Raw genomic sequence first — 15,857 nt, 5'->3', positions numbered from 1 at the left:
TGATCGCCCCTAGTTCCCAGGCTGTTTACGTTATGTTGCTATGTTTTGGCCTTGACGTCACGTGTTCCTGCTAGGAAGATCAATATGGCCGACTAGCGGTTCGCGAAATTCCTGTGTTACGCGAAAAATACGAAAATGGTAACTTGATGGTTTGTGTAATTTCTTCAATTTTTATCTTAGCAATTGTTTTAATTCCTGCTTTTCTTCCATGAAGACTTCTGGAGGAACAAACGTGAAGGTTGCAGCTCGTTGCAGGCCCTTCAATGGTAAGCTTCTGCTTCGAATATTCTATTTCTTATTCCAAACTTATTGTATTTTACTAAGATCTTATCAGAAACTATCAGAAACTATCAGATCAAGCTACTATAACAATCTGAGTAGAACTGTGACTATATACCAATCATTATGCTACTTTTAGGTACTCTTATATTTAGCATGGGACCTATTTTTTTTAGGAAAATGTTCTGAAGTAAATTAACTTGTGATTGATGAGTGATTTTGTCTGCATAGATAATTTAACAATTTAATAATTTTGATCCAGCTGATTTTAGTGCTGTCTTAGTGCGTGGAAACACCTAGTCAGTGAGATTTAAATTCTGCGTGCAAGGTGTTGTTTTGATTTTTTTGAAAACGATTCAAATATAAGCTATTTATAGTGGTACATATATTTGTAAAAGTTGCACTAAGTGTCACTTAATATAATATATGGTCACTTACTTCTCCAGACTATCAGCATTATATATTGTATTTCTATATAGTTCAACCCTGTTAATACACACACCACAAACGGGTACCATTGAAATTGTCTGTGTTAATGAGGTGTCCATATCAACTGTCTGAGACCAGAGGTGTCCATATCAAGGGTCTGAAGGTTCATATACTTTAGACCAGAGGTGTCCATATCAAGGGTCTGGACCAGAGTCTGTAAATAAGGAGGTGTCCATATTAATCTCGGGGGGGAGGGGTACTCAGGTATGTTTTGGTTGGTTATGTGTTGCCTGTATCTCCGAAGTAGCACCCTGTTTTAGAAAGAATTTATATCGAAAATGATACCCCGTTCTGGAAACACGTCAATTTTTTATAGGTAATTTGGGAGAGTACCCTTCCCCCCAGACAGATAATGGGAGGGGGATAACCTGTGATGGACTATAGCCATCATCCTCTTCAGATAAAGAAGTGAAATATACTTTTGGTTGTTTGGATGACTGAAATGTGAACACTAGCAGGCGCGGATCCAGAAAATGCTGACCGTTTTCCAATAACATGAACGTACACGAGCGCCGAAGGAGCAAGCCTGGGAGCCAGCTCAATATTGAAGAGTACCATTTCCGCTGGAAGCTTAAAATTCGTGTTTTTGATCTTGAAACTTAGAATTTTTCTTTAACTCCAAAAATATATAATCGTTTTAAAATCTTACCGATTTCCATAAAAGTAAACGGTGAAACCGGTCTGGATCTGCGCCTGACTAGTTTAAGCAAACCCTTTCCAATCATTTTTATTATGCAGAGAGCGAAAAGGGAAGGGCTGCTACAAGAGTGGTTAAAATGAGCGCTGAAAAAACAGTCATACACAACCCACACCCTGGAACTAACACAAAGGTAAGAACATATAATGTAAATTAGCTATGCATGATACATTTATTAGCCTGTGAATGCAGGCATATTTCTGGATTTCGCTTGTCTCTACCAAAAACCGAAAGTGAGACAAGTGATGGCTGGAAATATGTCTGTGTTTGCAGAAAAAAGAAGTTGTGTAAGAAGCTGTGATAAATATGTAAAATATTTTTATTTTATAATTTGACTAATTAAGTGGTGGTGGTGGGGGGGGGGGGGGGAGAGGGGAGGGAAGACAGGTAGAAAAATAGTTGGCTTGAGGCTGTAGCATATGGTCCAAGTTATGCAAACTCAGTGCAAGTTGTACTGAGAGCCAAATATTTTCCCATCTGGCCTGGCCTCCCAAAATGACCTAAAATCTATAATTAATAATCACTATGTCTCATTTTAACACTAAATCTTATACTAATACATGACTTAAACATGTACAAGCCTTGTCCATTATATATAAATTATATCATTGTTAATTTTGAAAAATATGCAATATCAACATTTTATGTTCATTTACAGGAGTATACCTTTAGTTTTGATCATAGCTACTTTTGGGACACTAAAACTGTAAGTAATATGTTAAATTAAGTCCAAAAAATTTCGTTTTTTATCCAAGTTTTGGTACTTTATTTTTGCCTGTATTGCTCGAAAATTGTGCGGAAACCATCTTAATACTTTTATTTGTTTTTACACTTTGATCAAGTCACCAGGCAGAAAATAATGAAATAAAATAATCTGTTTTATTATTAGATATGTTTATGAGTATAATAACTAAAATAATAATTTGTTAATTTTCATTATATGATTGTATTACCATATATTAATTACAATTAAAATGTTCCTATTGTTGACAGGATTGTAAAATACTGTATTGTTGGTATTATTGAAATGCCACATTTATTGATTGTTATATTTTTTTTTCTCAGGAGCAAATATTTTATGACCTTGGTTCACCCTTGTTAAAGAAAGCTCTAGATGGTTATAATGCGACCCTCTGTGCTTATGGACAGGTATGTATAAACTATTTTGTCAGGTCTTAATCACTTGCCTGCTGAAAATGACAGTTTCTTTTCATCAGAAACTAATAATTTTCATCTCCCTACAGACTGGAACGGGTAAAACATACACCATGATGGGAACTGAAGAGGAACCTGGTGTTATACCTCTGGTAAGATAACATTATGTAATGTTTAATTAATGAGCAGCAGTGTTTTATCAAGTTTAAAACTTTTGACTCAAGAAAACACAAACTGCGAATTTGGATCAGTCAGTCAGTTGGACAGTCAGTCAGTCAGGCAGTCAGTCAGTGCATCAGTCAGACAGTCAGTCGGTTGGACAGTCAGTCAGTTGGACAGTCAGTCAGTCAGGCAGTCAGTCAGTGCATCAGTCGGACAGTAAAAAAACAGTCAGTTGGCAGTCAGTCAGTCAGGCAGTTAGTCAGTGCATCAGTCGGACAGTCAGTCAGTTGGCAGTCAGTCAGTCAGAAAGGAGTTAGTCAGCAGGCAGTTAGTCAGTGCATCAGTCGGACAGTCAGTCAATCGGACAGTCAGTCAGTGAGGCAGTCAGTGGGTCGGTCGGTCGGTTGTACATCAGTCAGTTGGTTAGTCCATCGGCAGGGAGCTCACTGTTGCTTCATTTAGTAGGAAACAGCTTTCAGTAAAACTTACCCATTTTTTTCAGATGAAAAATGTAGGAAAATTGATATATTTACATTTATTTAATAACACTGTTGCTTTGCAGGGGGGGGGGGGGGGGGGGGAAAAAAAAAAAAAAAAAAAAAAAAAAAAAAAAAAAAAAAACCCCCTGCTTTAATTTTGAAATTTTTCTGTTGATGCCTTTCAGCTGAATCAAGAACTGTTCAAGCATATTGATGAAGCTCCTCCAAGCAAACAGTTCTTTGTCACAGTTTCTTTTTATGAGGTAGGAATCAGTAGCTATAGTACAGGTCAGAGATATGAAGCCACAAATGGATTGCTTGATTTCAGTCATTACAACGGCTTTCAGTGTTACGTGCATAGCGGCTTTCTTTCAACATCCATCTTTTGACATGCTAAACAAACAAGACAGTTTGAAATCCGCCAATCACTGCCCACTAGCATGACCTTCTGAACTTGTGGGCTTTTTTACATGAAACCAACACCGGTATGCATCAGTTTTGATTGGCTCATTTTAAACAGCATGTCAAAAGACGATGTCGAAAGATGGATGTAGAAAACTGTAGCTATGCATGTAACACTGAAAGCTGGTGTAACTTTTTGCAAATGCTGACGTAGCATGTTGCACAGTCATCACCCAGCTGTAGTTTGTTTTCTCAGCAAACAAACCTTGTATTCTATTAGTCTGCAAGGTGGCAATTCTGACTCTTAAATTGTTTTGCTAATAAATAGATTTATCAAGAAATGATTCACGACCTTCTGAACCCAACTGGACAGGATCTGAGGGTCAGACAGCATCCACAGCTGGGAATGTAAGAGTTTGAGAATGTTAATTGATAATTATAATTATACAGTTGGGGAATTGTTGATGGTGGGGTAAGTAGTGGAGAAATGAAATCGTGAGAAGCCTGGGAAACATTTGAGAATTAGCCTGGTATGTCTCTAACAATCAGTCAGAATGTGGAGATTTTCTTCATGTCCTACATCTATGTAATGTTTGGCATTAATCAGATTACTTTTCCTAAAAAAAATGATTAAGCTGGAGCAACATGTTCACTTTAAATTTTTAATAAACTGTAAAAACAAACTGTCTCTGCACGCATTGCTGACCCATGGTGATAGAACCTTAGAGTGTTATGTCTGACTCAGTAAGATTTGTAAGCTTTTGTAATCTTTCTATACTAGCTGAAAAATATCTTTATTTATTTTACAAACTATTTTTAATTTATGCAAACTGTAGGAACTCAGTTCCTTTCCAGCTTTCCTGATCATTAATTTTGTTGTTGTTGTTGTTGTTAAAAAACGAGGTGCCCATAGCTTTATTACTCTCTTTCTGCAGTTTTATTGAAGGGCTTGCTGAGCTTGTTGTCCAAAATAGTGAAGATATTGTTCGTCTGTTTGAACAAGGAAACAGAGTTAGAAAAATGGCATCTGTTGACAAGAACTCTGGTGGATCAAGGTACTGCAGTTGTGAAGGCTGGCGTGAAGTGAAAAAAAAAGCGTTCTACCCCCAGATTCCCATAGCCATTTTTTCCACTTGTGCTTTTTTTTCGCTCCATGCTCAGAGGACTAAGACATATTATTTAAGAAGAAATGCTTGTAGTCTAAGAGTTTTGGAATACAGAACTTTATTTATTTAGAGAGTAGATGAGACTAAAGAGAATTTGTGTTTAACTGCTCATTATACAATCCTTGGATGTAACTGTAGTTTTCATTTATAATTAATTGCAAATTAAGGCTTTGGTTGTCATTTATTGTGCAGGTCAGACTGTGTTTTCACCATTCATGTTGAGCAGAAGAGTAATGGTGGCTCTAGTGAGAAAGGAATTAGGTCCAAGATAACCTTGATTGATATGGCAGGTACAAGAAACAATATTACTTTATGCTGCAGAAATTAAAGAGAAACGCCAGTTTGTAAAGCATTACCCACTTCACTTGATAAAAACATTTACTTATATTTTTTGTGTTTTGTTATATATGTTTAGGATCTGAGCGTATGGAGGGGGTTGACCTCAACATTCAAAGTGAAGGTGCATTTATAAACAAAGGGTAAGATTCTCCATTTGTCTGTGCGATAGCAGTAAAGGTTGAATGACAGGTGACAAAACTTCTTTCTCACTCCTGCTGCACTTGCTTTCAAACCAGCTGAGGGAGAAGAGAAGAATTGCACAAGTATAAAATAACTTAATCATGTCTTTCTTTTGTAAAGGATCAGTGCTCTGAATGCTGTGGTCAGTGCTTTGGCAGATCCCAAGAAAAAAGAAGGTCATATTCCATACAGAGAATCAAAACTAACTAGAATATTACAGGTGATTATATTTATTTCCTGAATAAATTTTATTACGAAGAAATCAAATGCCATGGTAATTAGGTTGGACATAAACTTAGTTTTTCCTGACCTTCCCTTTGTTTCCTCTCTGTAACTAGAAAATTCTCTCAGCAGCTAGTGAAACTGCCAGTTACTACTTACATGGCTTAAATGCAAACATTCCACACATGAACCACGCCCTGCTTGTGGTAGTCATCATCATTATCATCATCGTAATTGTTGTCATTAACGTCATCATCAACAACAATGACAACAGCTGGTTTTTTTTTGGTGTGGGGGAGGGGGTCAAACTGAAGACTTTTTGTGTTATCTTAAACAATATCAAGATTGTTTTGCATCAGGCTACATGAATACATGCATCGGTTGTTAAATTATCTGTTTCCTGTAAAGTACTCTTTACTAAGCATTATGTTGTTGTTGTTTAGGATTCACTTGGTGGCAGTGCATGTACAGCCATGATCATGACTGTCTCACCAGCAGGTAAGAAAACCTCTTGACATTCAACTTGCAACTGAAAGAATTTGTAAAAAGAATGCTTGAATTAATGTACCAGTGAAATGTTTTGGTATTTTGTTTCATCTTTTGCAGATTCTGATTATGAGGAGACGTTAGCGTCGATGCAGTGCGGGAACAAAGCAAAACTAATTGAAAATGCTGTCAAGAGAAATGAGGTACTTCCTTGAGAGTCTTTTCCTTCCTCATAAACTATACACACTCAAGGAGGAAAAGGAAAGAGGCCCTGGGAACGAGGTTGTTACTTAGGCGGCTTGTTACTCTTGTTTTTAGGGGCGATCCTGTTTTCAGGGAGGAGTGAAGCACGATCGCCCCTAAAAACGGCTGCATGGGAGGCTAGTGCTGTTTCAGATTGGATAATATTCAAAAAGAAAAAAAAATATTTTTTTTTTTTTAATATAATTGGCCCTCGTTGCCCCGACGTACTGCAGAAAAAAAAAAAAAATGGAAAAAGAGGAATAAGGGCTAAATAAAAATAGGAAAAAGATTAATGTATTTGCCGCCATTTTGGAATAAGGTGTATAAGAATTGGAGAATCTTTGGATTTTCTTTAAAGACTCTTCGGGTACTTAACAGCCATTTGCCAAAAAATGTGCAGTTCTTGTTTCCTTGACTGTTGTAAAAAAGTTGCAAATTTGACTGTATATTTCAAGATTCAGACACCCTTTTGAATTTCTTTTACCCTGTGTGCCAGAGGGTTTTTTGGGCTCGGCTGCTCACAGATAGTGGCTTCAAAGAAAAACCCAATATCCAAATTAACAAAGTCCAAAATCAAAATTTAAAAAACTTTCAAGTGAGGTATTGAAGATGAAGCATATTTTTCTTTCATGTGTACAATATGTAAATTATAACATGACACAGTTAAAATGCTGTTTGGTGTTCCTTACACGAAAGACCACCGCGCCATGGCCGCCTATAGAGGCCATTCAGTTGTTGTTCCCTATCCTCATCGCTCGTCGATTCATTCAATTGCTCTATTTTAACCTCTCTGTAACGGCCAATTAACTCTGGCCTATGGATGCCTGCTGTGAAAATTTAAATTACTTATTATCTTGTAAAACCCACAGATAGAGAACACCAAAATAATCCAGGATTTAAGAGATGAGATCTCACGCTTACGAGAAAAGCTAGCGACTTCTGGCAGGACCGGGGGAGCAAGCAAAGATGATGTCCTTCAGATGGAAGTAAGTGCGTTACGTCTTAGCTTGCTACAATCTTTTCTGGAGTGTATCTTTCCTTCTTGGAAACTGTAAACTGAGAAGAAAGCTGAGATAAAACCAGGGGCAGGGGGCAAGCTCCAGCGGCAGCCATTTCTAAAATTGATTTTAAGGGCCACTGGGGGGGGGGGGGGAACTAAGATAAGCTTCATTTCAAAAATTCAAGAGCTTAAAGACCTATAGAAACCTACAAATAGTGGTCCAGTTTTGTTAAAATTACTATATCAGTGTTCGATCAGTGTACTAAAGCTATAAACAAGTGATATTATTAAAATGCCATCAGGAACTTTAGATCTCAACTTGAATAAGTTAGGCTGACTTTTTCAAGTTGTGCCCTTGTGGCCTGTAAAAAAAAATCGAGTTAAAAAAAATCGAGTTAAAAAAATTTCAAAAATTTCAAAGCCTCCTTTATTTAATCTCCCGTATTTATGCAGTCGTATAATGTGGCTGCTGGTAAAAACAATTTGAAAGGTTTCATTAAACACAATAACAAGAAAAAATGTACATTTATTTGTTATGACCAGGAGCTGATAAAGGATCTTCAGACAGCTAAACGGCAAACATGGGAGGAACGAGAAAGATTGTCAGAGCATTACGATGAAGAACGGAGGATAACGTTAGCCAACAAGGTGATTTTGACTTACCTAACCATTTTCTCTGAATTACTCGCATTTAATTTTCTGAACACTTATTTAGATTTACAAGTAACAGAAGTTTGGTCAAGGAACTAGCCTTACGTGAAATTGTCATGCAACGCCCTGCGTACCTTATTGTTCCTTTTTTTTCGCGGGAACTTAATTTCGCGAAAATGGAACGGGTATATTTCGCGGGACTTGATTTTCGCGATTTGGCCAGAAATACGTAATTAACATAAAATATACAATAAAAAAGGTTCAAACAAAATTTTCGCGGGTCTTTTATTTCGCGATTATTTGAAAATCGCGAAAATCAATATTAAGTCCCTCAGAAATATTAAAGTAACAATAAGGTGTGTAGAAATTTTTCCTCGTTTTCAATTTAAAAAAGGTTGGAGAATAAAGAGCGGTTAGCTTCTTGGAAAACAAATAATAAAGTGACACATTCCTTTAAAACCCTCACCCGTGAGTTTTACCAGGTTTCACGTAAAACTGCACCGTGTAACAAGACTCTGAGGTTATATATAATTGTTGATTTTGTCGTCAGGGTATTTTGGACTGGGTCATGGACAGCACAAAAAGAGACAACAAAGAAGTACAAGAAAAAATGATGGCGCTGCAGAAGGAGAAAGATCAGGTGGGAAGAGATACAATTGATCAGTTGTATTTATCTGTGTGTTTACTTTACTTGCACCAGATTTTCCACTGTAAAAATGCGCGGGAAAACGAGAGCAACCGAGAAAAAAAAATGACGGTTCCCCGCCCGTGCTGCCGCCCATTCTTCCCACTATTTGCGCGATTTTACGATCGTTTTCTTAAGATGGACATGGCAATTGTCTAGAAGGATGATGTCTGCTAAACGTTTTGTTGTTTTCACAACTATAACATAGTAGATGCATTTTATGGAATGTGTGAACAAGAACTTTAAGTAAATACAGAATGCGATTTTAGTGCTGCCACAAAGGGTTTAAAAAAAAATTCAAAGCCGGAAGCCCAGTGCACCATGGTTCACTTTGTAAGTTTGTCTACATTGTAATCTATTTCCATCCTCGCCATATCGTTAGTAATCCTTACTTCCTGCCATTTGTCAAGAACTGTTTGACAAAATGTTGGGTTCCCTGTAACCCAGGTAAGTTCAAGAGCTTCTCAAAATCATGCAAGAATTAGTGACAAAGTAAACTTAAGTTTGATTCAAGATTGTGATTTTTCTTTCTAGTTGACGGCCGAATTCAAAGAGAAGCGGAAACTAGTGGATGAACTCAAAGATGAACTGCAGTTAAAGATTGCTGATTACTCCAAGATGGCTGAATCTGGTAAGAAAACAAAGCAAAGAAAATGATTTATTTTTCATCCTATTTTCCGAGGAAATAACTTCTTTGTAAGGACAATAAACGGAAGGAATTCTTCTTTCTAATGACGTCAGCTGGTCAGCGGGAGAAGAAACGCCTGAGTAATCCCGGATGGAATTTAGGTTTTTGACGTCACGAGTATGTCCACGGGACGCCGCAAAATGTGCTATTTTCAGACACAATTATCTAGATTTCCGTTTCATATGAAGTCGCACTGTGTATTTTCGTGCTCTAGGTGAATTCAGGTCGCCGTTTCAGTTCAAAGTTCCATTCTCGAAATACTAATTAAAGAATACAGTCACATATATTTAAGTGTTAGTTCTGATACGTTTGTGGTACTTCAAGATTAGACTTGCTTACAAGTCGAGCTCAAGTCTACTTCAAAATGATTTTCTTTATTCTCGTTTCTTGTCTGTTAGACAATGTATGGATTGTTAAGGAGAAATTCGTTGTTTGATCTCACTTCAACAGATTTCATCGACGCTGTCTTCACATTTAGTATTTTTGGTCGTTATATTATTTCTCACGTTTCTAGTTCATTATGTTAAATAAACCTTAGCTGTTGTTGTGTTGTAATTTTAAGGCAAGAGCAGCGAGGAAGAAAACAAGTCCAGAGTAGCAGCTATACACGATTTGAAGGAGAAACTCAAGGGCGAGAATGATGAGCTGAAAAAGATTAAACATAAGCTGAAAGATGTACAAGAAAAACAGAAAGCCGAAAAAGAGGTTAGTCACCTTTGCGATAATTTCCTGGGCATACAATGACACACAACCCACCCCACCCATGATAGAATACTTCTCCTATCCGTTGCTTTAGAAACTGAAGTTGAGTCAGAGGTTCATATAAGCTGATTTATGAACTTTTGGTTGAGTGTAAAGCCAAACGCGTGTAAATCACCAAGGCTTTATAACTTCGGCCAAGTCTTGGAGCTGTTTTCCAATTCATCAATTCTGTCTAAAAAAAAAAAAACACAAAATCATTTTAACCGCAAAAAATAAATTAAACCAAAACCGATCAAAAATCTGGGGGAAAATCCCACAATCAGTGGAATTGACAATGCTTCATCTGATTTAAACTTTACAGGAAGCCAAGTCGCAAACCACCTTTTTGAAAGGAAATGCAGAGCTACGATACAGGATAGAGGTGTGTATATACAGTTCAAACTATTTTTAAGGAAATTTTGAATTGTCTTTGCTTACTGTTCGATTCACTTATTGTAATTCATATAATATTACATTAACGGCGATTTCTTTCGTTTAGACACGCTCCGCGTAAAATATAATACCGAAAATTCCGTATGTCAACAACGGAACAAAGGCGTGGCCGACTAGGGTCCTTTGAATGATAGTGTCTAGGAATTTATATGAAACAGTATTTTTTTGGCGCCAGGGGACAGTGAGTGAGTGCAGGGGACAAGTGAAGTGAAGTGAAGACTCTCGAACCTGTCGACTTATTGATGACAGTGTGAATGAAACATATACCCATGCCCGTTTTTCAAGCTTTGTTGTTTTTGTCCATTTTAGAGCGAACGACGTGAGAAACATGAGAAAGAGAATGCTCTTACATTGGCAGACGAGGTGGATCGCGTCAAAATGGAGGTGGAGCAGGAAAAGGCTGAGCTGCAGGTGAGGATATAACAGATTAAAATCAAGAGAGTGGTGAAATCCCAAGGGGTCTCATTCCTTCATTACTTGTAAACTGCACCATAAGCAAACTGGTAAAGTCCCCCAACCAGTGTTGTAAAATTATCCCTAAAAATCCCCGAGGGGATTGGATAATAAGATATTTGTATATATGTGTAATTTGCCGTCACGCTCTTAGCCGAAAACAACATACCTGATATCTTTAGTTTCCTGCGCTACACAGCCCTCATGTCTTTCAATGTGTCACGCAAAGTTCCGAGCTGCCCTTGGGAAGAAAATTTGTCTAATGACCACAAGACCATCCTGGGGGGGGGGGGGGGGGGGGGAGAAGTAAACAAAAAAATTGCATAAATGGAGTATCTAGCACTGGAAAAGAAAGATTTATGTCATGTTGATTCTTCTTCTGATTTGCACGTTTTTGCCTCCTGTTGTTGACTTGAAAAAAAAAATCTCACAAAGCGGGGAGGAAGCTACGCCCTTGATAACGAGAAGAGAGCCAGTTTGGCTGTGTTTGTTTTGTACTTTATTGAAGAATATGTCGCTTATTTCTTGCAGTTGAAAGCAGCAGAGGGTGCACAGTACAGCACTGAACAGGCCATAAAACTGGAAATGGAGCTGGTTGAGTTGAAAGCTGAAAGAATTGTTATGTCACTGCGGGTAAGGAAGCGTTTGCTTTTCTTAAAACAAAGCACAGGCATGGGGGACTTAACTTAATAACCTGTAGCGCGTATTAGTCTCTTCGCAGCTGCAAATGATACTTTACTGAAGCGGAAAAGTAGAACACGTAGTTAAGCACGCTTCTTGAGTATCGAAAAGTGTATTTCATGACAAAGAAATCAAGAAAGAGGTGTTTTAATCGCTTTCAGTGGATGAAACATTCTTTGGATGTTGTTTTTCAACAGAGTTGCTGTCAAACATATTTTACTTGCAATTGTTTTTGTTTTAGATTCAATCGATAACGGAGGAGAAAAAGCGTTTAAAAGCAGACTTGGAAGAGGCTTACAAAAGACATAAGGAAGAGCTGGAAATTCAACAGCTACAACACTTCCAGGTGAGGGAGGGGGGGAAGGGTGACAGGGAGGGAGAGGTGGGTAATGAAAGGGGGAGGGGGCGCAAAACTGTTTTTTACCCAGAATTCAACTCGATGACGCCAGGCTTTTATTATAGGCTAATGTGGCCCTCAAATCGCATAGTCTGGCTATTTCCCAGACATATTACAAAAGTGGTTTTAACAAACATCCACTGATGAAGGGTCAATCCCAAAGCGTCTATTACACTTTCGTGGTATTCAATTCCGGCACCGCACGTATTACGATAGTAATCCGGCAGTCATCCCCGTTATTTTCACTCGTTTTAGTGTGGATCATTGCGTGGATCGCAAGTCTAAGAACATTCTAATTTGATATTTACAAAACTAGGTCAGACATATATCAGAAGTCCGCTTGTTATTTTCAGGCGTGGCGTAAACCCAAGAGGTTCTGGACAGTGAGCCGCGCTTCGCCCACGAAGTAGTTTATATCTGACCATTTGTTTTTTGATTGATTTCAGACATTTCGAAATTACCGAGAAGTGTTTGAGGAACAAAAATCAGCCATTGAACAACGCTACCGCACGCTGCTGGAAGAGTCGATACAAGATGCTGTGTTCCTATCCACAAGAAATCAAGAGCTTATGCATGAGAACCAAGTGATTAAACAAGGTAACGGAACGAAACTGAATACCCCGGGCTATTTATTAACTTGCTTTTTGTCCCAAACCATCCGACAGGTGTACAGAGGGTCATTAGTCAGGGGTTTCATTAAGGGCCAGCCATCAGGCTAATTGACCAGCTGCGAACACGTTTTTGTCCGGCTGTTCTTACAACTAAACTGACTCCAGTTTACCAGAGGGTAGGGTCTTAATGATACTTTGCCCAGGTTCAAAACCCTGATGCCCACCTACTCAAACCTTAATGAATCCCCTGATTAGTTTGATTAGCTTGTTTCGTTGACGTGTTTCTCACATTTCTTGCAAGCTTTACATATACATCATTTCTTTCCATTGATATATATCAGTTTTTTTATATTTTTTTCTTTTATTTTCTTTAGAAATGGCCGAGTTGAAAGACCAATTGTCACTTGGAGGAGCGAACGTAAATCAAGCATAGTTCTTACGATGGACTGTGACTAGCAAAGCATTTTTTTTTTCACAAACCCCACATCATTCTGTAGTTAAGGGTTTTCTCTTATTTTCCGAAACATTTTTGGTTATATTTATTTGCACAAATCGTATTTTGCGGCTCTGGGGGACGGGGAAGGGGGAGGGGAGGTTGTAATGAATGTTTAATATTGGTTAGTAAAAACTTTGTTTGCCTGCCGGACAGGTGATATTGCGGTGTAACGCGAGGCGCACGCGCGGTGATCGCGAGATACACGCGAAGCGAGTGCATGCTACGCGTCAAGCAAGGTAGTTCAAATAATGAAGATGTCTTTTATTTTGCCATTACGTCCTTTGCAACCTACTCATTTAACAAAACTTTCATAATTGGGCTGGGAGAACTTAAGCAAGCTCTATTGAGCTTTTACAAAGGTCTCCCGTAATATGATCTTAGTTTGAATAGCTGTTATTATGGCTCTCAGCGGTTTGACATACAAACGAGGCGAAATGGTCATTCGGCTTTGTTGTAAGCGACAGTGTTTACCCTTTCGCCTCGTTCGCATAACTTCTTAACAAAAAAATATATTATGCAGGCTCAACTGTAATAACAGCTATTTAGCACTGTTTGTTTGGTCAATTTTTGTCCTTTTCTGATGTCTGTTAGCCCTTTTCAGATCCTCTGCTTACCCTTAGTTTTATTTATAAAGCTGTATTATAGAGTGTGAGAATTGCCTATCTTTTGTTAGGGTTGAATGTGTTAGATAGAGACTTGCGTTTTAACCAACCCGTAATGTGACTTCGACAGCGAGAAACAATAAACATTTCGGCCATTATTTTTAACTGGAAAATATTGTCAAGAGGAATTTAAAAGTTGGGAACAAAAATAAGAGGTCCAACAACAAGCTGACGTAACCTCACACCCGGCGGTTTGAAGACTGGCTACTAGGTTGTCGTGTCATTTGTCGGATTGCTCGTACTTTTTTCTGATTGGACAAAAGTTGTCGGTAGTCCATAGGTTTTGTCCACAAACATTTGCCGGAAACGGAATCCCAATCAAAGTTCACTTTTGTTTAAAGCTGCTCTGTGCTTTGTAAATATTACGGTCAATGTGGTACAAGTCATAAATAAACATTTAAACTTGTCTAAAGACCACTAAGATGTAATTTTTCCGAGATGCTCCCTATAAATTCATTCAGTCAATCTAATTTCTGCTTTCCAATTTTAACATTGCGGCCGAAGTTTTCACGTTATGTTAAGTCTCCTTTTAATGTACGATAACTGTAGTATTTATATTGTACAAATCCCAGTGTGACGATTTAGCAATAAAATCTATTTTGTCTTAGACGAGGCCTGTATGATCTTTGTGCGATGTTTGAAAATTTTATCCCTATATAAATTTCTCCCTGGGGCAACGCGCGAGTGACAAAGCCGCGAGTTTTGATGAGCGAAGCGAGGCGTTCGCGCGTTGCCCCCGAAAAGAACCCAGCAAAACTCGCGGCTTCGTTGCTCGCGCGTTGCCCCTGAAGACAGTCTGAACGCAGGCTGTCGAGTCTTAGACCACACTGCAGTATCCAGACAAGAATTTTGAGGTTTATTCTTCATAGCAGCTGTCATCAGTTTTGAGATCGCCAAAGTAAAGAAAAACCTCGCACGCAAAAAAGTAAAACAGAAAGGAAGGGAAAATGCTCAACTCCACCCGTCCCCATTTTGACAACCCCTCCGCCCCTCCCTGGGGCGCTTTTTCTTCAAAAATAGGACAGGCGCATTGCGGAAAAGGTTGAAATTTAAGTTGGGTGAGCGGCGCGCTCCTTACATTCCCCTACCTCAGGTCAAAATATACGATTTCCCCATCTTATTTCAGCCCCGATTGAATTCCCAATAGCCTCTTATGCAGACACTCTTTGGGATCTTCACGCAATCTTTAATCCCCCCACGGGAGGAGTGCGTGACGAGTCAAAAGAGTGTCTCTACGGCCAAGGAAGCTGACTTACTGAATTGATTTCTTGTCTCTTCCAAGAGCATCTCAGACTACAAATGCACAAACCAAACTCTACTTCGGTCCAAAAGTGTCAAACTCTATAGCCTATTTCAGACCACGCCGCCTCACGCACGTTCAAAGTTTATAGTACTAGATGTACTGGATCCGATGTACTGTTGTGTGGTACAACAACCTTTTCAACTCTGGTGATAATTTTCAAATGAGGCTTGCAAGGCAGAACCAAACAACTTCCAATATCTTGAGTATTGATATTTTTCAAATGTGTTTATAGTTCCTAAATGGTGGGTCCAGGGGTTCTACCTATTTTCCTGTACCTTATACTCTTACCCCCCCCCCCCCCCCTTATTTTTCATGCGGGCTCCTGGGACTGCCATCTTTTTCTATTGCAAAGTACTGAGTCAGCACGATCACGATCACGATCTTTTCTCAGTTCTCCCGATTTAAGATTAAAACTCCCGCTTTCCCCTCTCAAGCATTCCACCAACAAATCGGCTTTAAGGGAGAAATTTAGATTTGCTTACAAGTCGAGCTCACAGATGACCACAGAGCGCGAGCGCGAGAGCTCGAAAACCGGAAACGAGAAGTGGAGGACTTTAAGAAAGTCTAGGAGAAATTTTATACCATTAGAATTTTACGCCGTAGTCATTACGGTTATTTACGGTATGCCCTCGATCCAGCTTAAAATTGAAAAGAAATTAAAATGGACTTGAGAGTTTGTAACATTTTTGTTTTGTCCTTCAAGAGAAAGACCTAGAAAACTTACAGCGCAGAAAAAG

The 15,857-nt window shown here is 38.6% G+C and overlaps 1 protein-coding gene across 2 annotated transcripts; it reads left to right on the top strand.

The window, feature by feature from the left end:
* The first annotated feature begins 56 nt into the window (after positions 1 to 56).
* LOC144654611 (kinesin-like protein KIF13A) lies at positions 57 to 14,426 on the top strand. 2 transcript variants are annotated; one of them, XM_078514802.1, is made up of 25 exons: positions 57 to 138; positions 215 to 266; positions 1,507 to 1,598; positions 2,124 to 2,171; positions 2,531 to 2,614; positions 2,710 to 2,772; positions 3,447 to 3,524; positions 3,992 to 4,071; positions 4,599 to 4,718; positions 5,022 to 5,119; positions 5,245 to 5,308; positions 5,469 to 5,568; positions 6,014 to 6,068; positions 6,177 to 6,259; positions 7,169 to 7,285; positions 7,843 to 7,947; positions 8,501 to 8,590; positions 9,170 to 9,266; positions 9,886 to 10,028; positions 10,387 to 10,446; positions 10,827 to 10,928; positions 11,502 to 11,603; positions 11,893 to 11,997; positions 12,495 to 12,645; positions 13,034 to 14,426. In XM_078514802.1, exons 1-25 carry the CDS (start codon positions 136 to 138, stop codon positions 13,090 to 13,092), a joined length of 2,151 nt encoding a protein of 716 aa, XP_078370928.1. In that variant the 5' UTR covers positions 57 to 135; the 3' UTR covers positions 13,093 to 14,426. The 2 variants fall into 2 exon arrangements, with proteins under 2 accessions (XP_078370928.1, XP_078370927.1); XM_078514801.1 differs by lacking the exon at positions 57 to 138 and having other exon boundaries at positions 209 to 266.
* Positions 14,427 to 15,857: the final 1,431 nt, after the last annotated feature.

Source organism: Oculina patagonica, chromosome 5 (assembly GCF_052425735.1).
Source record: "Oculina patagonica isolate OP01 chromosome 5, crgOcupat, whole genome shotgun sequence".
Lineage (NCBI taxonomy): Eukaryota > Metazoa > Cnidaria > Anthozoa > Scleractinia > Oculinidae > Oculina > Oculina patagonica.
This window is presented reverse-complemented; position numbering and strand designations above follow the sequence as displayed.

Bases quoted from the DNA above. Each gene is read 5' to 3' on its own strand.
- LOC144654611 (XM_078514801.1), top strand. From the start codon at position 209: ATGAAGACTTCTGGAGGAACAAACGTGAAGGTTGCAGCTCGTTGCAGG. The intron at 2,615-2,709 runs GTATGTATAAAC...ATCTCCCTACAG, and splicing joins CCCTCTGTGCTTATGGACAG to ACTGGAACGGGTAAAACATA. The intron at 4,072-4,598 runs GTAAGAGTTTGA...CTCTTTCTGCAG, and splicing joins CAGCATCCACAGCTGGGAAT to TTTTATTGAAGGGCTTGCTG.